Below are 25,504 nucleotides of genomic sequence, written 5' to 3'. Positions count from 1 at the left end.
TCTCCTCACCCTCACCTATGTCTCTTAAAGGACCTGGCTCTTTTCAAGACTCAACTCAATTGCCACCTTCTGCAGGAAGCTTTTCTTACTCCACTCCCCAATACGCTATCTGCTGGTGCCTTCCTATCCAAGGGTATTTTTTTGTCTGCTTTGCATTTGTCTTGTACATACTTATGTAATGTAACCGTGGAATGGTCTTGATTCCCTTCTCTCTTGGCTTTCATATCAACCTTCACTCATGCTGGCAGGTCAGCGGATCCCAGACGAGATCATCCACATTGCTACAACTTACGCTCAAGTTTCTAGGGGTAACTTTGGTGTGGGGAAAGGTATATGTCTATTACTCAGAATGTAGGTCCTGAGTCCCCACTGATATTCTTATTTAACAATCAGCCAAGAAGGTAGTTTCTGATTCCATCTATAAAACCAGTGTGGTCAATGGAGCAGCCTCTCTATTCATCTTTCCAAATAGAGTACAGGACCCTTCCCCTGCCCTGGTTCACCCTGGGACATACTACTGTATACTATTGCACTTTGCAGGGCATGCAGTGTGTCAGAAAAGAACCGTATGGAATATCTCCTTGACTTTGGTTGGGACAGAAGCCTAAAGAGACATAGAACAAGAAGACTACAGGTTACATTTGATCAATCACTTAAAATCCATTTATTAAGTGCCTACTATGTGCTGGGCACAGTGTTAGGCATTGTACATAAGACACAAAAAATTAAACAGCCCCTGCCCTCAATGAGCTTGCCTTATATGGGGGGAAGGCAACATGTTTATGCAAAAATTAAATACAAAATATATACAAATTAAATACTAAATAACTTGGGAAAGAAACACTGGAAATTGAAAGAACAGTAAAGTCTCCTTGTAGTACTTGAGCTATATGGTGGGATTGTGCTATTACCCTGTGCTCTCAGTTAGTGTTGAAGATAAGCTGTCTCTATAAAGAGGTGAGAACAGCTCCCTAAATATTAAAAAGGTCCCCAATTCCTGAAAGCATGTTTACCTGAGGAAAAGAAGAAGAAAGGAAGTGACTTGCATTGCATCACCCAGTATTCACCCATTCTTCTATTATCTCCCCCTACAACTGTCTAAACCTGCTTATCTCTCATGTCAGGACATTACTATATTGGCAATGCAGTAGTAGCCCCGGAAGCCCCAAAGCTCATCACTTTCATTTGTAAATTAATTCATCCCAAGTAATAATAAGCCTGAATACATTTGAAGTATAACTATGTCAACTATAACATGACAGTTTTTATTAGATAAGTCTGTGACACATAGACTGTTATTACTGAATTTCACAGAATTCAGGAGTTGAAAGGGACCTCAGAGACCATCTTGTCTATTACCCTTAAGCAATTATCTCTTCTCCAACAACCATGACTAGTGGCCATTCAACCTTTATGTGAAGACCTCAGTGAGGGAAATCTATTACATTCCTATTCAGCCTCTTCCCAAAGTAGAAATTGCTCCTTATACCAAATGTAAGTCTGCCTCTCTGCAACTTCTACCCACTGCTCCTAGTTTACCAAAGGGGTGTCAGTTAACACAAACCAAAATGCCTGATTTTGGAACCAGATCAAATTAAAGTATAATTATAACAAAATAAAGTATAAGGTACAAACCTGGTCAGGCTGATGCATTAACACAAAGTCCGTAAATTCTTCATTTTATTTGTTACTATGTTGTTCCAAAAATTTCAGATGTGTTAAACATCCTTATGATCTCATATCACTTTCTAATAGTGAATCCCTAGCAATGTTGTGATCTTACTCATTCTGGCAGCCAAAATACTGTCCTTTTGAGCTTAGGGCTCCCACTAATCACTCCATGCATTCTTTTCCTAACAGAGAAAATCATGTTCTGCTTCTGAGATGCTCCAATTCATGCACTTTCCTTCCTCTTTGAAAGCATTGCCATGAGTACTAATCTGTATTCTCTTGAGGATTTTTGCTTCATATTTGTCTTCATTATATTCAAATCAATGTGCTTTGTTTGAGATGCTGATTTTTATGTAGTCACCCAAAATTAATTTTTGAATGATGGACATTTTTACCACGTTAGAATATGTTTTTAAATCACACTTGATTATTAACAATAAAAATTAAGTCTGTATTTAACAATTTGTTATTCTATACATTTATATTTTATTATATTAGAGAGAGGTCCTTGTGATTCTCTTATCTTTTATTCTTAATCTGTCCCTGCTGAGACAGAGAAATGAAATGAGCTAAAAAATAAGATGAAACAGTGGTGATTATTATTGGTAAAACTCCTAAAAGTTCTGTGGGAGAAGTTAGAATTATTTACTAAAATCAAATTATTAGTGGATTATTGGTATATTTCCCTCCATTACCCACAAAAATAAAGAATAACTTCTTATAGCAAGGTTTATAGATTCATAATATGGAGTAGAAGGAATAAAGGGCAGAGAGCTCATTTGAATCCCATTTCTATCCTTATTTCATGTGTGAACTCGGGACTTTCAATTTATCTCTATGGGCAGAACCCTAATTAAAATGGGGAAACTGTGATTTTTGCCCAAGGATGTAAAAATTTCTCCCAGATTAGCTTCCAAAGCTTCTCTAATGCTCCCTGAGTTGTTTTCTGGGATTTTCCCCCAAGGATGCCAGTATCACAGGATCTCTATCTCCTCACCATGGGGTCAATATCAGGACCTCTCCCTACTATAGTAAGTTTAAAGGTATGTATAATACAGCTTGCCCCCAACACCACATTATGCTACTTGCTAGACCTAAGAGCTAAAATTGTCAGTTATAGCTCTTGGTTACAGGTCTCTTGGCCTTCATTTCATCATCTGTAAAATGGTGTATATGAAGTAGATGATATCTAAGGTCCTTTTCAGTTCTAGCTAACATGGAGGAAAAATTCCTCATAAGTTTCTAATATGAATTCTTGTGGAGAACCTTCTCACCTGTGGCCCCTAGGTTCAAGGCACTCTATGAGTCAGCACCATAGTTCTGCCAATATGTTTCCCTTACAAGCCAATCAGAGGACAAATTAATTCAAAGCAACAGACAATTTATTAAACAGCATAACAATTAAAGTGACAGTTAAAGATTCCCCTCCTCTGCCCATGAACAAAATGGTTACATTCTCCCACAGATGACCAAACCACCAGTGACAAGGACACTCACGCAGAGGACATTTATGAAAAAGAAACACATGTGTCTCGGGCACAAGCATGTGTGGAGAATCTTCCCTCTTTCTCCACTGAATTGCTAATGTGCTCTGGTGATGGCATTATACTGCATTCTACAGGATATGATTTATTGCATCATGTCCACTGGACATCTCATCTAGTCTTTGGATTTACTGAGCTGCTTCCTCATCTAATCTCTGTACTAATCCTTTATACTTCTATAAAACTTTTCTTCCTTATGCATAGATCTGGTCATATCACATCTGCTCAAAATACTTTAGTGACTTTTTTTTGCCTCAAATAAAATTCAGTCTCCTTTCTATTGCATTAAAGTGTCTTCACAAAATGTCACCATCTTGCCTTTTCAGTTTTATAGTATATGGCTCCCATCCACATAGTCAACACTACAGCTAAAGAAGAACACTTGCCATTCCCTTCACATTACATTCTCTCTTCTGAATCTGTACCTTTGACCACATTATTTCCCATGACTAGAATGCCATCCTTTTTCCAATACAGTGTCACCTAATGAATTCCTACATGTCTTTTAAATTCCAGTTTATTTGCTGACTGTTCAGCAGATGATTCATTTCTGATCACTCAATCACATCAAAATTCATCTGGTTACTCAATCACTAATAATCTCAGAGATCATGAAGATTATTGATAGACTTGTGTTTACATCTCTCTTACATGTATTATGTTACTTTATTCTCATACATTATTCTCTATTATGACAATTCAAGCATATAATATCCTCTTACTAGACCTTTCTAAATCCTATGAGGAGAAAAATCAGTGTCACACTTTGAAACCCTCCTAGTACCTGATGTATGCTCTGCATACATTCCTTTAAAAATGTTTGTTGAATTAAATTGAACTTGAGACCAGCTCCCAAATACATGCATATATACATACATACACATACACATATCACATATGTGACATATTCAAATAGATTTCCAAGTACTGGGATCCAAATTAGTGATGCTTAGCACATATAAGGTTTTCTGTCTCTTCTTTGATTGAAGGCTATTCACATACATATATGTTGTTGAAGATAAGAAACTAACCTTGTTCTCCCACACTGACTTTAGCTGAAGCAAAGTCATCACCATCAATAAAAAAAGGAATTCTGTTTCCTGACTAAATCACAAACCACTTACTTTCAGAATATTCTGATATATTCTCAACCTATGTAATTTAGAGGAAATCAAATTTCTTAGAGTAAAATTGGAGAAAATGAGAGAGAAATGGATCATCTATTCAACATTTCATGATCTGGCATCAGTATGTGTTTATAATTAAAAAAAAAATCCCAAAGATGTTAAGTGTAACTCTGGATCAAAAGGTAGCTCTTAAGAGGGAAGTCTATCCAGGATCTATCAAATTCAGATGAGATTCCAGGGAACATCATTAGGAATTTTGTGGATGAGTTTGGAGGATTTTCTGATTCAGTAATAGGGATTTCTTTTGGGATAGCAACTCCCTGAGGACAGATCTCATGTCTTCTATTTGTTCCATATGATGAGGGGCTTCTTCATGTGTGGATACCTGGGAGATATCCATGATGAATATGATAATGACAGAGGAGAGTCAGCAAAGAGGCAAAGGGGGAATACCTCTCCACTCAGAAGCAGGATCTGATGAGATTTCCCTCATGTCTTTCATTGTCTTCCTCAAAAGGTGATATGCGATGACAAAAAGAGCCCTCAAGACCTCTAGGAGCCAAGATGGGGGAGTAAGCAGCAAATTGCCATAACTCTCCCATATTCATCTCCAAACAACCATAAAATAGGACCCCAAAACAAATCCTGGAACAGCAGAACCAGCAAAAAAGATGGGGTGAAACAATCTTTGAGCCCAAGAAACTTGGAAGATCAGCAAGAAACTACTGTCTCACTCAGGTAAAAGGATAGTGCAGTCCAGGACAGCAAGTGTTCCAGCAAGCCAGCCATAAGCCCCACCTCAACAAACCAGTGCAGGATTCTGAGCCTCAGTGCAGTGGAGCAGGCACATGCCAACACCAGGACCCCACATATGCTTCAACATAGACAGGAGAATTGGCAGAGTCCAGCTCTGAGAACTGCCACAAATTTCAGCATAGCCCTGGGGAAACAAGCAGCCACCAACAGTCAGACCACCACCTACTTCCCCAGGGAAATGCAGAAACACCCCATCAGCCTCAGTACATGCCAGACACCATGACTAGGACCCTAGATCAGCACCAGGTAAGCTGCCAGACCCTTATAGCCTCTAGTAGCACCAGCTGCCCCTCTACCCCAGCCCAGCATCAGATGCAATGGTACGCCATAGGTCTCGGGGCAACATTAGTGAAGCACCAGGTAAATAGCAAGGGCCTGGCAGAAGAAGCCTGAGACAGTTCCCCTTCCACTTCAGAAACAGAGATCAAATTTAGGAAAAAGGCCAAAAAAATGGGCAAAATGCAAGAAAAAAGGAATCTGACCATAGCAATTATTATGGTGACAGGGAAGATCAAGACACAAACTCAAAACAGGACAGCAATGTCAAAACACCTATGGGAAAAACCCCAAAGGAAAAATTGGAGGTGGTCCCAAGTCAAGAAAGAATTCATGGAAGAGCTCAAAAAGGAGTTTAAAAAATCGTATGAGAGAAATAGAAGAAAAACTGGGGAAAGAAATGAGCATAATACAAGAGAACAATTTTTTTAAAAAGAGTCAACAGCTTAGAAAAAGAAAACAACTGCTTAAAAGGTAGAATTGGCCAAATGGAAAAGGAGACACAAAAATTCATTGAGGAAAAAAATTCCTTAAAAAGTACAATTGGCCAAACAGAAAAGAAAGTTTAAAAGTTAGTTAAGGAAAACAACTCCTTAAAAGTTAGAATTGAGCAAGTGAAAGCTAATGACTCTGAGACATCAAGAATCAATCAAATGCATTCAAATGAATGAAAAATAGAAGAAAATGTAAAATATTTCATTGGGAAAACAACTGACCTGGAAAATAGATCCAGGGGACAGAATGTCAGAATCTGAAAGCCATAATCAAAAGGAGAAACTGGATAGCATCTTTCAAGAAATTATCAAGTAAAATTGCCTGATATTCTGGAACCAGATGGCAAAATAGGCATTGAAAGAATCTACCAATCACCTCAGAAAAGAGATCCCAAATTAAAAGCTCCAAGGAACATTATAACCAAATTTCAGAACTATTGGATCAAGGAAAAAATACTGCAAGTGGCCAGAAAGAAACAATTCAAATATCAGGAGCTACAATCAGGATTACACAAGAGGTCATGGGAGATGATATTCCAGAAGGCAAAGTATCTAGGACTACAACCAAGAATCACTTACTCAGAAAAATCAAGCATCAAGGGGGAAAACGGTCATTCAATGAAATAGAAGAATTTCAAGCTTTCATAAGGAGAAGACCAGAATTAAACCAAAAATTTGATTTCCAATGTCAAGACCCAAAAGAAACATAAACAGGTGAAAAGGGAAAAGAAAACATAAGGGATTTAATAGAGCTAAACTGTTCATATCCCTACATGGGAAGAAAAACTTGTAATTCTTAAAAATTGTATCACTAATAGTACAGCTAGAAGGAATATATATAGACAGAGGTTATGCGTGAATCTGAGGGAATGACATAAAAAGATAATTAAGGGAAGAGAAAGAGAAGTATACTGGCACAGAAGGAAGGAAGAGGTAGAATGAAGTAAATTATTTCACATGAAGAGGTGCAAAAGATTTATAACAGTGGAGGGGAAGATGGGAGGGTAGGTGATGGACATTGCTTGAACCTTACTCTCATCGGTATTGGCTCAAGGATAGAATAATATATACAATCAGTTGAATATAGAAATCTCTCTTACCCAATAGGGAAGTAGGAGGAGAGGAGATTTAAGTAAAGGGAGGGAGGACTGACAGAAGGGAGGGCAGATTGGGAAAGGTGGTAGACAGAAGCAAAACACTAATGAGGAGGGAAAGCAGAAAGACACACACTGAGTAAAGAAAAGGAGCTGGAGCAGAATCTGTTATGCTTCAGCTGAAGTAAAAAAAGAATAAAAAGCAGAGTAGAAAACCTGATCTCAGACAAAGTAAAAACAAAAATAAAATAATTAAAAGATATAAGGAAAAAATCCCCAGGGCCAATTGGGTTCACAAGTGAATTCTATCAAACATTTAAAGAACAATTAATTCTAATACTATATCAACTATTTGGGAAAATAGGTGAAGAAGGAGTCCTACCAAACTCCTTTTATGACACAAATATGGTGCTAGTACCTAAACCAGGAAGAACTAAAACAGAGAAGGAAACTTAAAGACCATTTTCCCTAATGAATATCTATGCAAATATTTTGAACAGAACATTAGCAGGGTGATTACAGCAATATATCATGAGGATTATACACTACAGAAAACTATCAATATAATTGACCATATCAATAACAAAACCAACAGAAATCATATGATTATCTCAACAGATGAAAAAAGCTTTTGACAAAATACAGCACCCATTCCTATTAAAAACAATAGAGAGCATAGGAATAAAGGGAGCATTCCTTAGAATGATAAACAGTATCTATCTAAAACCATCAGCAAGCATTGCATGTAATGGGTATAAGGTAGAAGCTTTCCCAGTAATATCAGGGGTAAAGCAAGGATGCCCATTATCACTATTTTTATTCAGTATAGTACTAGAAATGTCAGCTATAGCATGAAGAGAAGAAAAAGGAATTGAAGAAATGGGAATAGGTAATGAGGAAACAATCATATATAGAGAACTGAGTCAAATTTATATGAATACAAGCTATTCCCCAAATGATAAATGATCAAATGATATAAGCAAGCAGCATTCAGATGAAGAAATCAAAGCTATCTATAGGCATAAGAAGTGCTCTAAATCAATTTTGGTTGGAAAAATGCCAATTAAAACAACTCTGAGGTACCACCTCACACTTATCAGATTGGCTAATATGAAAAAAGAAAAATGATAAATGTTGGAGATGATGTGGGAAAATTGGGACACTAATGCACTGTTGGTGGAGTTGTGAACTGATCCAACCATTCTGGAGAACAAAAGCCCAAAGGGCAACCAAACTGTGCATACCCTTTGATCCAGCAATACCATTACCAGGGTTGCATCCCAAAGAGATCATAAAAATGGTAAAAGGACCCACGTGCACAAAAATATTTATAGCAGCTCTTTTGTGGTAGCCAAGAATTGAAAATTGAGGGGATGCCCATCAATTGGGAATGGCTGAGCAAGCTGTGGTATACTAATGTAATGGAATACTATTGTGCAAAAAGAAATGATGACCAGGCAGATTTCAGAAAAACCTGGAAAGATTTATACCAACTGATGCAAAGTTAAATGAGCAGAACCAGGAAAACATTGTTCACAGTATCAGCAACATCATGTGATGATCAACTATAAATGACTCAGCTCTTCTCAGCAACACAATGATCCAAGACTAGTACAAAGGACTCATAAAGGAAAATGCTGTCCACATCCAGATAAAGAACCGATGGACTCTGAATACAAATCAAAGCATTTTTTCCACTTACTTTATTCCTTTTCATAGTTTTTTTTCCTTTTGATCTAATTTCTTCTCTCACAACTGTGACTAATACAGAAATATATTTTACGTGATAGCACATGTATAACCTATATTAAATGGCCTACCATTTTCAGAAGAGGGTTGGTGAAAGAAGGGGGGAGAAAAATTTGGAACTTAAAATCTCGTAAAAATGAATGCTAAAAATTGTTGACATAATTGGGGGGGAAATAAAATACTATTAAAAAAGAAGAAGAAGAGCCTTCATACTTCAGTCTATTTTCACTGCACTTTATCAAGCATCAAAACAGCTTACAGTGGACAGACAAAAGCCTTCAGAAACCTGTCTCTTTAAGGACATGAATTAGCTAAGTGAAAAATTAAGAGAAATAAACAACAAATTTGATGAGAAAAGGTGGCACAGCCCCAGGCACATTAATGGCTCTCTCATCCCTGCCCAGAGATTTAGGCTTTTTCTGTCCCAGGGCATTTGAACACTGGTCTATGGTCTATTGGATAATGTGAGGGTTTTTTTTTATCCTTTTCAAAATGGGCAGGGGGAAAGAGGAAATATTAGAAAACCTTTCAGGAGTGGGATAGGATCAGCTGCCAACCTATTTCACGCAAAAACTGCACATCCTGTTCTGAGCCAGCCACATCAATTGTTCCCAGTGAGTCTGTACCAGGATTTGTCACACATATGGAACACGGCTGAGGCCCAAGCTTCAGAGCAGATCAGGACACGTTTCCCATGGGGGAAGAGCTGCCAGCATGTTGCTCAACTATCTGCTGTAGATGGTCACACCTTCTATCTGTTTGGATAGAGACAGCCTTAGACGTGGGAACTGAATTACCTTTAGGGATCTAGGTATGCAGAAATGAACAATTGCTTGGGTAGGCCCAACACATTAGGTTAGTAAGTGCTTAAAAGGACACAGACCAGATTGTGATTCCTTCTGCTCATTTGCTATGTCACAAACCCAAACCAGGGATATTCCTGACATGAGCCACATTAGAGAAAGAATCCTGTTATCTTTCTTTTACACAGAATGGAATATGGCCCAAACACTCACTAAGAGACAGTAAGCAGCACCTGTTTGAGAGAGGGAAATTGTGACCCTGTGTGAATGACACTAGAGCTACATATTATGATTTGTTCTGGAACAAATTCTCCCAGTGGGGAGTCAATTTACCTTATTTTTCAGAATTATTTATCCTGAAGCAAAAGCTACTTTATCCAGTAGCAAAAGAAGGGGTCTCCATTCTGTGAATTTCTGAAAAATCAATCAAATCCATCAGCCTCATTATCTCATACTTATAGCAAAGTCTCAGGGATGTTTTTCTGTGGTCTCATTTAATAAGATGTTAAAACAAGCCAAATTCCTGTTGTCTGTGGCAGTGCAGCTCAGATAGTTTCATTTGTGGTAGATACTTAGAAATAATCCCGACTCCTTCATCTGTTTGTATTAGATTAATTCTTCAGCTGTATGGAATATCATTGAAGGCTCTCATTTCTATTCTTCTGTTGAAGTTGTATGTAGCAATTACAACAACTAAAAGCAAACATCACCTCCAGTTGCCCACAAAAGTATAGTGGTTTTTTATCACCCACAATGGCTATCTATGGTGTCTTTATAGTAACTGCTCCCTAATCACACCTTCTCTTCCTTCCTAGCAGTGAGGACATAGGACCACCATGCACTGACTGGGATTTCTGTTCCTATCAAAGATTGTGGCCCTGTTGCCATACTGGGAGTAAAATATCATTCAAAGAAATAATGATTTTCTTGAGCCATAAATTTCTGTTCTGTAAGGGAAACATTTGTGTCCATAGTTTCTTCAGGAGGGAGAGATAGAGACTCATTGAATTAGATAAAAATTGAAAACTTGTTGAGAAGGATCCTCACTCTGGCAAAACTGTGATTGAAATTCCTATTACTTCTCCATTTTCTTCTGGTACATCTAGTGTTCTAATTGAGAACTTCAACTTTTTTTTTTTTTGCAATGACACGTTAACAGAAGGCCAAAAAAACCCCCAAAAACAAACAAACAAAAAAACCCCAGCAAAGACTATTAAAAGATAAATAATAAGAGATGATTTTTCTCCCTAGATAAATCATCACTTGTCTGACCAGTCATTCCTTCTAGATCTCTTTTTATAGATAACCATCTCTGTCAGGCTGATATATCACATCTATATCAGGATCATATATCACAACATATGTCCTGCAGGCCACTCACAGCTTGACAAAAGATTTCGGGTGGCCCACAAAAAATGTAGAGGATATAAAAGAAAGTAAAGATGCAACGAGTGCTTTGTTTGTGCCCCACTTAACGTGCCTTCCACTAGTCGCTATTGTGCCCGTCAGGTAACTTGGCAGGTGGGTTGCCACTGTGTACGCTCTCCTATTTGTCCATGACCTGTGGCAACCAACCATTGTCAGTCTGTCTCTAGTCTGAGAGGAGTGATTTCATGATAAATAAAATTTTTAAGTAACAAGTGTAATTAATTGATATTAATTGAAATTTCCCTTTTGTAAAAATATGCTTCATTTGCAAAATAGTTTAATCGTTAATTATCCTTTACTTGAAAAGTGAGCTGCTACAAACCTATCTGCAGCCTGAAGAAATTTAGCTTATTTTAATTTTGGCCCCTACCTACTGCCAAGTTGCGCAGGTCTGATTTGTATCATTCTCCTTAACAATGAGTCTATGGATAGCCCCACCACCAACGCTCTGTTTTGAGCCCTCTTCTCCAGATACAGAAATGTCTGAGAAAAAGAGAAAGATTCAGAAGGTGTTGTCAAGAATGCAGCTTACAATGAACTTGTGACTCAGTCAACATCATAGCCGTTCAGTATTCTCTATGACAAAGCCCTTAGGCAGCTTAAAAATGGCCTAATGCACAAGACTTTCCTCAAGGACACATAGCACAGAAGAACACAAATGCAGGCATGAAGGGAAAGTCACTCAAGTAACCAAATAACAATATTCTGCTAGAATTAGCTATCATCAGCCCCTATCTCCTGTCAATATGCTTAAGTCTATAACTACAATATAAGGGTGTGTTTAAGGAATACTAGTCCAGAGACTTAGACTCTCTTGATTTGTATACTGCTCACATGCATCTTAAAAACTGGGGAAAAAATCAGATGTCTGGAAGCCCTGGTTTCCTTCAATACTCATCTCAACTGCCACCTTCTGCAGGATACCTTTTGTAATGCTTTCAGATGCTAAAAATACTTCTTATCTAAAGCTGTCTTATTATTTTGTATGCATCTGGCATATACAAATATGTGCATATCAATCTGAGTTTACTCTCCCAACCCCTACTCACATTGGCAGATTGGATCCAAAGAGAGTGACTAAATATTTCTTCTCTCAGGTTTCTAGGGATAACCTTGAGGGGCTGGGATTTTTCTAGTATTGTTGGTTATGAGTCCCCATATGGCATGCTCTGCAGTGATCATGAAATATAATTAATTAGCTTTTAGAAATAGTTATTTATATCAATAGTGATAATATTAATTGAAAACTATTGAACAAAATTTCAATAGTGATAATAATTTGTACAAAACCAAAATTCTAGGATGAGTTCTCCCACAACTGTATACAAAGTCCAGGAGAAAGTGGGTTCAATTTTTAGAGAGCATATGTGGCAAATAGAACTCTCAATAAGGAAATTCTTTGTTGAGTTACCAGTACAGATCCTGCTCTGGATCTTAGACAGTTGTCTCAGGCACTGAGAGGTTAAATAACTTACCGGGAGTCCCCCTGGAAGGATGCTGAAAAGGAAGGACTTAATCCTATGATTCGCACTTAACCCAGGGAGATCAGGCACTGAATCCATTCCCTTTCTACTAAGGGGTCCATTTGCTCTAGAACAGGCATGTGGTCTAGAATGAGTTCAGTTCTGAGAGAGCCTGGACTCTAATTATAGGGGTAAGTTCCCTTTTTCTCACATTCTTTGGCTCATTAAACCCTAACCCAGAGGCCCTAAGGGGAAATAATTTATGTCTTAGGTTTGTTCTCATGTCTAGGTTTTCCCCAAACAGGGAAACAGAAAGATACTGAATGTAGAATACAGTAATGGGGAAGACATTTATTTCTTACACAAAAAATAAATGTTAACCAGAAAATACTCACAAGGCCATATTAACAAAACTTAAAACAGAATTCAGTAACTTAGCACACAATTAACAGTTATACTATCCCAGTTTTGGTGGATATACTTAAACCTCAACAAAATATTAAACCGTTTTGGAGATTGCTAAGTAAGCACTGTTATATTTCTACTCAATTTTGCACCGTCCAAACAACTCCTGGTCTACTTCTTCTGGCACAATAAGGCAGGCTTGTACTTATCCTCTTGCTTGTCATGATCTTCTCCAAGAGTTCTGGAGTGGTTGCTGAGGATTCCTCCTTTGTTACCAATTGGATCCAACCAAAAGTGTCTAGGACCTCTAGACCTCTCTAATTTATAAGGTCAGCTCTAATCCTAGATATACTCATCGCAGGGTAGGTACTCATTCACCTAAGGTTAAGAAAGAACAGACATAAAATAGAGCCCAAAACCCAAACTCAGGGTTCCTGGACCAAGATGTAGGTTTTTTTCTATCATGTATTCATTGACAAGTCAACTGGGGTGAGGGATAAGGCAAGTCACTCCTTCCCTATTTTTCACTGGAAGCAATTCATAATAGTCCCAATATGATCCACAGCCAGAGAGCACCAAGGGTTACTTCCTTTTAAATAGCCAATGAGTCATCAAGTCTCCCCATTCAATAGCAAAAAGGGAGGATTGTGTCATTTTCTCAAAGCACCAAACCTCATCAGTCCTGAGTCACAAACATGAACTGGGCAGACGAAAATATAGTTTTGCTCATACTTAGTGAGGGCCCTAGTGATGCTATCTTTTATCACTTTAATAAAAGTATCAGTTCATAGAGCTGTGCTTCTATAGAAAGAAGCTCTGCTTCTAACAAAAACACCTTTATAGAAGGTTTTCAATGTGACACAATAAGGGATAGATAGGAATGGGTAAGTGAAAGGAGAGGGGGAGAGGAAGACATGAGCCAAGTGGTATAGTAGAACCATGCTAACTTTGGTATTGAAAGGTCCACACCTCAGATCGACCACTATGTGACCTTGGACAAGACACTTCAACTTTTTGGGCCTCTCAGTTTTCTCATCACTAAAATGAGGCAGCTAGATTGCATGACTTTGAAGGTCCCTTCCAGTTTTAAATCCATGAACCTATTGTTCTATTAATTAATTGGTGAACAAAAAAAATACACTCGTAGACAGAGGCAGGACCTGGAACCACTAATGCAGAGGAAGAGGAAAGGGCTGATTGCCATCCAGTTGTCCTGAGAGCCTAACCAAGAGAAATGTTTGGTTTACCTGAGATAGTGCCCTCTGGTGTCAGAATATGGTCATTACACATTGATGGCAGAGTCCTTAAGGTTCTCTTCCCCACTACCACCCACTCTGGCAATTCTCTCTTGGAATCCTATCACTGATAACTTACCACGTAAAAAAATAATTTCTTGTGCCATATTACAGAAAATTCTTAGAAATACTAAAATGAGGGTCATTTTCCTGGAGAAAGGATATAAACCAAATGAGGAGACAAGAAAGAATAGAAATGAATTGAGTTTTTTCCCCTTCGAGCAAAATTCAAGATGATAATCATGTTCATACATACACAACAAACTCTTCCAAAGACAATATTTTCTGAGTCAGTGTAAAGTAGTGTAAAGTAATGGAATCCATGAACTATTGCTTTTAATATCTTAATAACTGTATTTTGATATAACTGGCATCCTTTATAATCCTATGTATTTTATTTTCTGTGTTTAGAAACATTATTCTGAAAAGGGGTGCCTAGGCTTCATCAGACTGCCAAAGGGATCCATGACACACAAAAAGGTTAAGAATCCCTAGTGTAAAAGGAGACGGAATTTCTGAGCTATTCTTCATTTCCTATTTATTTCATGTCAGATCATGAAATAAGCTTCCTGCTGACTCAAGAAGCTTTGAACCAGAACTCATTCTAGACCACATGCCTGTTCTTTCCAAAAACAATTTCAATTCCCTTTCAGAAAAAGACTTATGCCATACTATTTCCAAAGAAGAGAAAGGGAATATCCCTTTCCTGTCCTTGGGACATATGTTACATACTATGAGCCAAAATGCACAGAGTCAATCAGGACAAGGCGTTCCCATAGGCTTCCTTTCATGTGTGAAGCCAAATAGTTAGAAAATAAGAATGTAGTATTCTCCAGGACAGAATCCATGTCTTCTTAATGCCCTATATCTTGGTCTAGTGCTTAGGACATATTCTTGAGAACCTCACCAACAGAACAAGATGGTTTTCTTGGGTTTTGTTACTGCTGTTTACTTGTGTCCAACTCTTTGTGACCCAATTTGGGGTTTTCTCAGGAAAGATATGAGTAGCTTGCCATTTCCTTCTCCAGCTCATTTTATAGGTGAAGAGCTGAGGCAAACAGGGTTAAGTGACTTTCCCAGGGCCACACAGCTAATAAGCAAGTTTGAATTCAGGAATAAGTCTTCCTGACTTCAGGCCCAGCATATTGTTCACTGTGCCACCCAGCTGGGTAGAGAGAACTAGGGACAATTGACGACAGTTTTCAGAAAGATGGATTTCAGAAGCATGCAATAAAGAAAAGCTTTTAAAAATATAATTTAAGTTACCCAAAGTTATGATAGATTGCCTCAGGAGAGAGTGAATTTCCCATTACTAAAATTGTTCAAGGAGAGACCAGATGACTACCAACTATTATAGAGAACATCCATGTTTTGGTAGGGATTCAATTATATGACCCTTTCAATTTTGAGGTCCTAGGTTCCTATTAATGTGTTGTCAGATATTCAGGCCTTCTTCCAAATGAGCACTTCTTTATTGACTCAGAAATTATTATGTATGGTATGGGGTTTGAGGGTAGAAGATAAGGGGCCATCATTGCTAAAAATGCTGCAATTCAGGGCCCTGGTTGTGTATCTGTTACTGAGAGGTACCAACTTTGTATGGTGTGTGAGATGACAAACCACTGTGTGATTGGCTGGGAAGGCAAACTGAGAAAATCCTGGGTTTTCTGGAACAGGAAAAAAACTCAAAAAATTTTGAACTGTGAAAGGGTCCTTTGACTGGGGCCCCAGGCTCCAGATCTGAGTTTTAGATGAGTCTGCTGAGGATGATGAAGCTTCTAGGAGCCTCAGCAGTGGTTCTGTGTCTGCAGATGAGCTGTGAGTTAGGGTAGTGGGAGTGGAGGATTGGACATGGCAACAGGGAGAATCAGGGGACATTTCCCACAAGGCCAAGGTAGAGAAACAAGGGCTCGGGCTGGTTTGTGTGGGATTTCTTGAATATGCCTCTTCCCCAGAATTAAGGATAGGAACTGGAACAAAAAGAGGAACTGGGACAAGGAGCAGGATTCTCATCCATTTCATTTATGTAGAAAGCTCCCAGAGAAGAATCCTTTTACTGATTCTCATCAGTCCCTTCTCTACAACTTAATTCCTAGAATTAAAAGGGAAATTTGGGAGATACTCAATTGACGATTAGTCTCCAGCATCAGACATTATCTTTCTGCCCAAGGTATAGCTCTTCTAATTCATGAAAACTTCCCTTGATTTAGAAGCATTAAGGCACCCTAGGAAGAGATAGGAGGCCCTTTGTGTATGGAGAGTCAAACTAACACCATCACCACTTTCCCTGAGGACTGGATGGAAACAGCCCAGAAGCTTAACCCCCAAAACCTTCAAAATAGCTTTGCCACCAGACTGCCTGTCCTGCTTCCATTTCAGTCCCCAAAACCTACAAGCCACAGAAGCAATTTCCGTGGAGAAGGGGCCAACCATACCCACCAACTGCTGACCATCTGCCACCTACGCGGCAGGCAAGCCAGCCTAACTGAAACAGTAAGAACTATGAGAGACAGAGATAGCAGACAGTATGTGCCAAGCAAATCAAACCACTATTGCTACTTCTACCACCACCTCCCCTCTGACCCTGATAGAAATTGCCCAGGACCCCAAATCCAAGAACCTTAGTAATGACAGTGCCTGCTAGGCCCCAGGTTCTACTTGCAACCAAAGACCTACAGCCATCACTGAGAGGAAAAATCATCATGGAAAAAGTGCCACCTTTGTCACCACCATTTATACAAACTGTTGACTAAATTCCATCAACAACAGCACCTCCCCCACTCCCAATCCCAGACCGCTAGCCTTGCTTCCAGCCTTGCCCTCAATCCCTCTTGAGGGGTGGCCTGGCAACTGCTTCTGCTTCTGCAGCCACAGCTACTCAAGACCTAGGAAAGCAAGTTCTGGCCACCAAAGTCCTTGGCATTTTCACATCATTCAGCCTCAGAAACTGATATGAATTTATCAGTGGATATGACATTAAATTGGATTTGTTACCATCTCCTCTGATGCTATACCCTAAAGGCTCTGGGGCCTGTCCATCTGACTAGCATCTAAAACATCCTCCTATATGATCAGTCTCTCCCACTAAAATGTGACTTTCTTAAGAGCAGGGATTGTCTTAACTTTTCTGTTTGTATCTGTAGCACTTAGCACAATGGATTTACACATAGTGAGCATTTAATTAATGTTCATTCAATCATTTCTTCATTTGGTTCTTTTTCTCCTATTGGCCCTTCCTCAGTATTACCTGGAGTCAATGCTAGACCAAGATTTCAGATTTCATTTCTTTTTTTCTTTTATTTTGAACCTATGAAATAAAACAAGCATTTCCATAAAACAGTAGAATAAAAAAAATGATTGCACATGAAACCGCCCATCTATTATGTACAACGTGCTACTCCTTTTAAATATATCTTAAAGTTATATAACTTTCTTTTTTTTCTTTTTTTCTTTCTTCTCTGTCCCTGCCCTAAAAATGGCTACCATTAGACATAAATATGTATGTATATATGTATACATATATGTAAAATCATTATATATATATATATATTTCTATTTATCAGTTCTTTCTCTGAATGCAAATAGCATCTTCCTTCATAGTTCCTGTTTGTAATAGTCAAAATGACTTTGTCACTCAAAGTCATTCTTAAAACGATGTAGCTGTTACTGTATCCAACATTCTCTTAGTTCTGCTCATTTCACTCTTCATTATTGTGCAAGTCTATCCACATTTTTCTAAGATCATTGCACTTATCATTTCCGATAGCACAGCAGTATTTCATTATGATCATATGCCACAAATTGTTCAGCCAGATTTGGGTGGTCTAGTCCTCATTCTCTAACTTGCTGTCTAGTTTATTTCTGAGTATAGGGTCCCAAGACTCAGGAAAGCACTTCTCTATCTGGACCGCGTCACTTTTTTATCATCCTTCTCTTGTCTTTCATAGTCTGAGATGCTTAGGTATCCCACCCTTTGTAGTTTACAATCAGTTATAAAATAAGTTTCAGCTCACAAAATATTTAAATTAATAAATTTTTAAATTAGTCTACAACAAGGAAAACACTATTTGCTTGATCATGGATGAGCCCACAATGTGAGTTACAGGGGAATAAAATGAATTGAGACTCTATCAGGACAAGGGACATTAATTCTTCATTCCTGGGCTTTATCTAGGGCTTTCATCATATATGAAGCCCTTTTGCCAGACTGCAAAGATCTGAAAGACAGAAGAGAGCATTTTGTATGATCTTTACCTGAGTCTAATCATCAATGTTTGGTACAGGACCTCAATACACATGCAGTGATCATAAGTGTGATACAGTGAAAAGAACACAGAGCTTGCCATCAGAGGACCTGGGCTCAGTTTACAATTCTAATCCTTAGTCTATGTGCAATTTTTTAATAAGCTAGTTAAACTCCCTTCATGGCCAAAAAATTAGAAGTTATGATACTGGAAATCCCCTCTAGCTCTAAACGCTAAGAACAGTGATGAAAGGACCAAAGTATCCAGGAAATCACTTCTGGGGAAAAACTAAAATAAATAAAATCCTGAACAATAGAAATTCTCTTTATGGCTGAGGGGGGCAGCACTATCATTGATAGAAATACTTCCCATGGGGGACTTGACTTACCTGTGTGTCTGTGAATGGGACTGTGTGAAGTATGTGAGATAACAGCCCAGCCTCCTATTGGCTCAGCAGCCAGGCTGAAAATTTTTTCTGTTTCCCCAGGGGCAGAAAAGCTAGAAATATTTAGGAGTGAGAAAGAAAGACTTCCTTGGACTTGAGAGGACCCATATCCCAGACCCTGGAAAGAAGAAGGATGGAAAAGCTCCTAGGAATTTCATTACTGATCCTGTGTCTTCAGCTGGGCTGTGAGTTGAGGGATTTGGGGAAATGGGAAGAGGGGACTTTTTCCACAGCATTAATAGGGAGAGACGGGGCTTGTTCTGGCTCACATAGGAATTATTATTTATGTTATGGAAAGAAAAGGAAAATGTGGGACATACTGACTTGATGACCAGTCAGTCCTGAGTCTGGTATTGTTTTTCTGCACAGGGGTGAGCTGCCTCCAGAAGGTGGAACAGAGTCCGCAGTCCTTGAGGGTCCAGGAGGGAGAGAACATCACTATCAACTGCAACTTCACAGAAACTCCCCAAGGCTCCCAGTGGTTCAGGCAGGATGCTGGGAAAGGCCTCATCTCCCTATTTTACTTGGCTTCAGGGATGAAAGAAGAAGGCAGATTGAAATCTGTGATCAACTTACAGGAACGTTACAGCTCCCTGTACGTCAAAGCTTCCCAGCCTGGAGACTCAGCCACCTACCTTTGTGGTGTTAGGGCACAGTGATCCCTAGGCACCTGCAGGCTATGCACAAACCCTGCATCTGGGGCTGTAGGCACACTCGCTGCCAGGGCGCCCCATGAAGGCATACTAGGACTCTTTACACAAGTTGACTTTCTTGATTATTAAATCTTCCTTTTTGCCCCTTCTACCTTTCAGCCTTTTTCTGGTTCCTTTTAACGTTAGTGCCATCCCTCTGAGATTACCTTCCTTATATCAGGTTCCAGCTTCTATGTACATAATTATTTGTGTGTTGTTTCCCCATTTGTTCATTAGTTCTTTGAGGGACATTTTGCCTTCTTTGTATCACCAGTCCTCAGCACAGTGCCAGCTATTTGGTATGTGCTTTATAAATGTTTATTGATTATTGACTGACTACAGATTTACATTAACCACTGTTTTATTCCAACCCTAACTTGGAAATCTGTAATTGAATTTGGCTCTTATTTTCAGGCCTTCATTTTATTCCTAGCCCTACTCCAAATTGGAGCACTGAAGCAAGAGAGCCTGAGAGAGCATCTGGAAGCTTAGAGACCATTCTATTTAACAATTCAACCCAAAACTCGGAGTGGAGCCAATACTGAGGAGGATGTTGTGCTATGCAGCTCTTCATGGTAACCATGAAGACATTCTTCAATCCTGGGACAGGTCCCTGAATCTGTTTTCTTTTTTTTTGTTTGTTTAACTTTTTTTAAAATTTTGTAAGATCATCATTCTGAAGGAGAAGCCTATGGATTTCATCAGTCTGGGGACTATTTCTTTTTTTCTTTTCTTTTTTTTACATATAAACATATATAATCAATTTATTTATTTTTAGTTTTCAACAATCACTTCCATAAGCTTTTGAGTTTTAAATTTTCTCTCCCTCCCTCCTTCCCTCCGTCCCCAAGATGGTGTGCAATCTGATATAGGCTCTACATATATATCCCTATTAAACATATTTTCACATTAGTCATGTTGTAAAGAAGAATTAGAACCAATAAGAGGAATCACAGGAAAGAAGAAACAAAACAAAACAGACAAAAAAATATCTAATAGTATGTTTCAATCTGCATTCCAACTCCATAGTTCTTTCTTTGGATGTAGATAGCATTTTCCAACATAAGACTTTTGGAGATGTCTTAGATCCTTGTTGCTGAGAAGAACTAAGTCTATCAAAGTTAGTCATCGCACAACATGGCTGTTCTCTGCATCCATTTTCAACATGTCCCTCCATGGCTTTGTTTCATCTTTTTTTTACTTATTATGAACCCTCTTCTAATCCAGACATCCTTCAACCTGCAGAAGCAGATACAGATTTCTAGTTTCCCTCCTAGGATCATAGATATGTAGCTGGAAAGGATCTCAAAAACCGTCTTATTTCCCCTTCTAGAGATGAGAAAACTGAGACTCAGGGAAGTTGTGACTTGTCAAAGACCACACAGGTGGCAAGATTGGAGGCAAGATTGAACCTAGATGCTTCTGACTCCAGAGTCAGTCTGAATTACACTATATTATCTCTTACCTAGCTGCCTCACAAATTAACCATTCCTTAACATTTTTAAAGTGTTTCTTAATGCAAGTAACTGAAGAGAAAAATAAATAAGTTTTAAATAGTGAGCAAAAATAAAAATACAGAGATGCAAGAAATCTCACACAGGGAAATATATAGTTGGACTTAGGTCTTGATGGGCAGCTAGATGGTGCATTGGATAGAGTGCCAAGCCTGGAGTCAGAAGTTTCCTCTTCTTGAGTTCAAGTCTGACCTTAGATATTTTCTAGCTGTGTGACCCTGGGCAAGTCACTTAACCTTGATTGCCTCAGTTTCTCATATCTAAAATGAGTTGGAGAAGGAAAGGGCAAACCTCTCCAGTATCTTTGCCAAAAAATTCCCAGCTAGGGTCAAAGGAGTCTGAAATAACTGAACTTCAAGGTCTTCAATTTTTTTTAGTTTCTCATATTCAAAGACCTTTTCTTTTAATTCTTGTTTCTAGAGTCAGTCTGAGCCTAATCCTATTTTAGGAATATTGTTATTAGATAGATACTGGGCTAAACTATCTGTCTTCTACACCAAGTAAGATTCATGTTTTCAAAAATTTTCTCACCCCTCTTCAAGACTCAGTTTTCTAGTTGTATCTTCATGTGTGGGGCCCTCTAACTTGAAATAGGCAATTCTCCATTTGGTACCCAAAGTCATCTCCATCATTCTGCTTCTGGATATTTGGATGGCTCTAGATACTTGGAATTCTTACATTCAGAAGGTTAGAGGCAACGGCAAAGCAACTTTCTTTCACTGAGCAAATTAAACTGCCTTTGAGGAAAAAAAAAGTATATGTATTATGTGTGTGTGTGTGTGTGTGTGTGTGTGTGTGTGTGTGTGCATTGCTGTAGTGATGCTCTCAATAGCGAAGGGGAAGTGATCCCTTGCCTTACAACTTGTTATTCATTAGCTTACATATCTTGTATTAAAATGTTTCTAGTGTCTACTGGGGACAGGATCACAGCTTCATCCTTATTTCCTTTAAGAATCCCCTCACACACATATGAAGTGAAATTGACTACCTCATGCAACAATGGAAGCACCTTGAGGGAAGGGACATTCCTTCTTAATGTTCTCCATCCAGTATTAGAATTCCACACATTATACAATTTCAAATACTCAATGACAGAAAAATATTGATGAAGATATCCCTCTGTATGAATCAGAATTGATATCAATCAATAATCCAGGGTCTGATAAACCCCAAAACATAGATTACCTACGAAAGAACTATTTGATAAGAACTGCTAAAAATAAAAAAACAGTAAAGCCTGACATAAATTAGCCCTAGAAAAACATCTTATACCTTGTTCCACAATAAATGCAAAATGAATACTTGACCCAAATTTTAAAGATGATATCATAAAACAATTAGAAGAAAAGCAAATGATATATCCTTTTATATCTATAGGTGAGGAATGAAGTCTTTTTAATTTTTTTCAATCAATAAGAATGCATTTTCATAGAAGTAATTACAATAGATGAAATATATAATTTTGATATGCTAAATCAAAAAGCTTTTGGACAAACAAAATTGATGTACATAGGGCAAAAAAAGAAATGATTAAAAAATATTTTACTGAATATCAATAAAGATTTGATATCTAAGATACATAGACAACTAACAAAAAGTTATAAGACCAAAAGCCATTCCCCAACAGATAAGAGGTCAAAGAATATGAACAAATAATTCTCAAAAGAATTAGACTATTAAAAACCATGTTGAAGAATGCTACAAATCACTATACTAAAAGAAATGCAAAAAAAAAACTATCCTGAATTTTCACCTCACACTAAAAAGTTTGGCAAAATTGATGAAAGACAGGAATAACCAGTGTTGAAAGGGTTATGGAGAGAGAAGCACACTACCGTATGATTTTATAGAGCTGTAAATTGGTACAATCATTATGGAAAGAAATTTGGAATTATGTAAATGAAGTGGTTAAAATGTCCATACCCTTTGGCTCAGAGCTTCCACTGCTAGGCATATATCTCAATGAGAAAGGAAGAAAAAGTTCCAATATACACCAAAATAGTAATAGCAATACTTTTTTTCGTGTAGCAAAGAACTGGAAACAAAACAGATTTCCATTGACTGGGGAATTACTAAACAAATTGTGGTACAGGAACATGATAGAAAATTAGTGCATTATAAGAAACAATGAATGTGATGAATACAGAGAATCATAGAAAAATCTACATGAACAGATGCAGAGTGAAGTAAGCAGAGCCAGGAAAACAATGGATGCAATAACTACAGTAATATAAATGGAAAGAACAACCACAAAACAATCAAAACTGATGGTTGTAAAAGTATAGGGCATCCCAAAAGACTCAGTGATTTTGGGGACATCCTGTACAAAAAATAAATTTGGTCCCAAATAAGAGATATAAGAAAACATCTCCCTCAGGTCATTCGCAAAGTTTGGTGTACATGGGTATGGAACACTACATATAATGTCATAATTTTCAATGCATCAAGTGGTTTTATTGATTATTTTTCTTCTTCCTCTTTTTTTTCTTTCTTGTTAAAAAAAAACACCTTATAAGGGATGGCCCCCTGGGAGGAGGGAAGGAGAGATAGACATGGAGAAATCTAGGTGATGTAAAAAATAAAGTCAATAAACATATCAAAAAAGAAAAAAAAAGAAAACCTCTCTGTGTTTCCAAAGTTTTCAGGAATATTGATTTATTTTGCTGAACATTACATATTTATTATAAGAAAGGGCTTTTATTCAGAAAGTCAGAGATTGGGATAGTATAGAGATAAATACCTCCCCCAAAATCCCAGTAGAACTTTTTTTGTAATGCCTGGATGAAAACAAAAACAACAAAAACAGAAAGGTAGAAGTGGTACAAATAGAACAACTTTGTTACTTCATTAATTACATATTATAAATACTACTTAAAAACAAACCATATCTAACAGTTAATAGCTTCTAACACAATCCTCTTTCTCATTCCTTTTTTTTGTATAGCAAGATGTTTGTGTTTGTTGATTATCAAATTTTCATTTAAAAAGATTTTTTAGAAGGACCCCAGCAATATTCAATGTAGCCCAAGGAGGGCAGTGCTACCTTTAACAGAAATACCTCTCACAAAGGGCCTTGGCTTTGTATATGTGAATGCCAACATATAGAGTGTGAGAGGTGACAGGTTACACTAACTGGCTAGTTAGCCAAGCTGAGCATCCTATGTTTCCTGGACGAAAACTAGAAATTTATTCATGAGAAATTTACTTTTGATCATTGAACCCAAGACCATAGCACTCACAGGGGAAAGGATGTAAAACACTCTGGGAGCCATATTACTTATTTTGTATCTTCAACTCAGTAGTAAGTTGAGGGATTTCTGGAGATGGAGACAGGGAAACTTTGACGACATGCTCCCACAGGGCTGAGAGGAAGAGAAAGGAGATCAGTTGGGATGACATGGAATTGGCTTGATGTATTAATTCCCAAAATTTAAAGGAAAATTGGGGAGATGCTACCTTAATGACCAGTCTCCACTGTGTGACACTGTCTTTCTGAATAAGGGTGAGCTGCCAATTGGAGGTGAAACAGAGTCCTCAGAACCTGAGGGTCCAGGAGGAAAGAGCATCACTATCAATTGCAATTATACGAACATTGATTCCACAAGTCTGCAGTGGTTCAGATAGGATGCTGAGTATGGCCTCATTTTCCTATTTTATTTTGCCTCAGAGGAAAAGCAGAAAGGAAGATTAAGATCCATAATTAACAGGAATGAACGTCATAGTTTCCTGCACATCACCGACACCCAGCCTGAAGACTCAAGCACCTGCCTCGGTGGTGTGGAGCCGCAGGGATTCCCCAGGTACCTGCGGGTTGTGTGCAAACCCAGCCATATTCCCTGGGAAAGGGGCCTATGATAACAGCTCAAGACCATTTCCACAGACTCTCCTTACCTAGTCACGCTGGAGTTGTTTTCAGTCTGGCCTCAACTGGCAAATCTGAACTGAGAAGCCCTGCGCTTCCACTTCCTAAAGAGTTCAAAAAGGCTCACAAGCTGTTAGATCGTTTGCTGTAAATATGTTCATGGGTTTAGAGGTGGCCATAGTGATTCTCCATCGACCATCACCTTCATGGGTTCTTTTTAAGCAGGTAGTGAAAGGGCAGAAGAAGATGCAACAAAGTCCTAAACCTCCTGGAGGGAGAGAGATTCTCTCTAAAGTACAGATATTCATGCCCGTGAATAATTTACAGTGATTCAAACAGAATCTTGGAGAAGGTCAATTTCCTTATTTTACATGACTTTAGAGATGAAACAGAAAGAAAAGTTCACATCCATGATCAACATGAAAGAACAGCATAGCTCTATATACATCATAATTTGCCTGTAATAAACCACTCAGGTCTGTACAGTGAAAGCAAGGTGGTATAAAACCAATATCTGCCAGATCACACACACACACACACACACACACACACAAGTCAAGCTAAGTTTTTTCTAAAAGGTGC

At 38.2% G+C, this 25,504-nt stretch overlaps 1 gene segment (V, D, J or C); it reads left to right on the top strand.

The window, feature by feature from the left end:
- Window positions 1–238: 238 nt before the first annotated feature.
- On the top strand, window positions 239–19,513 carry LOC110222224 (T cell receptor alpha variable 41-like). The segment is given in 2 exon segments: window positions 239–329; window positions 19,224–19,513. Coding segments are annotated over 2 exon segments (381 nt in total).
- The last annotated feature ends 5,991 nt before the right edge of the window (window positions 19,514–25,504 follow it).

Source organism: Phascolarctos cinereus, unplaced genomic scaffold (assembly GCF_003287225.1).
Source record: "Phascolarctos cinereus isolate Bilbo 61053 unplaced genomic scaffold, phaCin_HiC Scaffold_3;HRSCAF=262, whole genome shotgun sequence".
Taxonomy (NCBI): domain Eukaryota; kingdom Metazoa; phylum Chordata; class Mammalia; order Diprotodontia; family Phascolarctidae; genus Phascolarctos; species Phascolarctos cinereus.
This window is presented reverse-complemented; position numbering and strand designations above follow the sequence as displayed.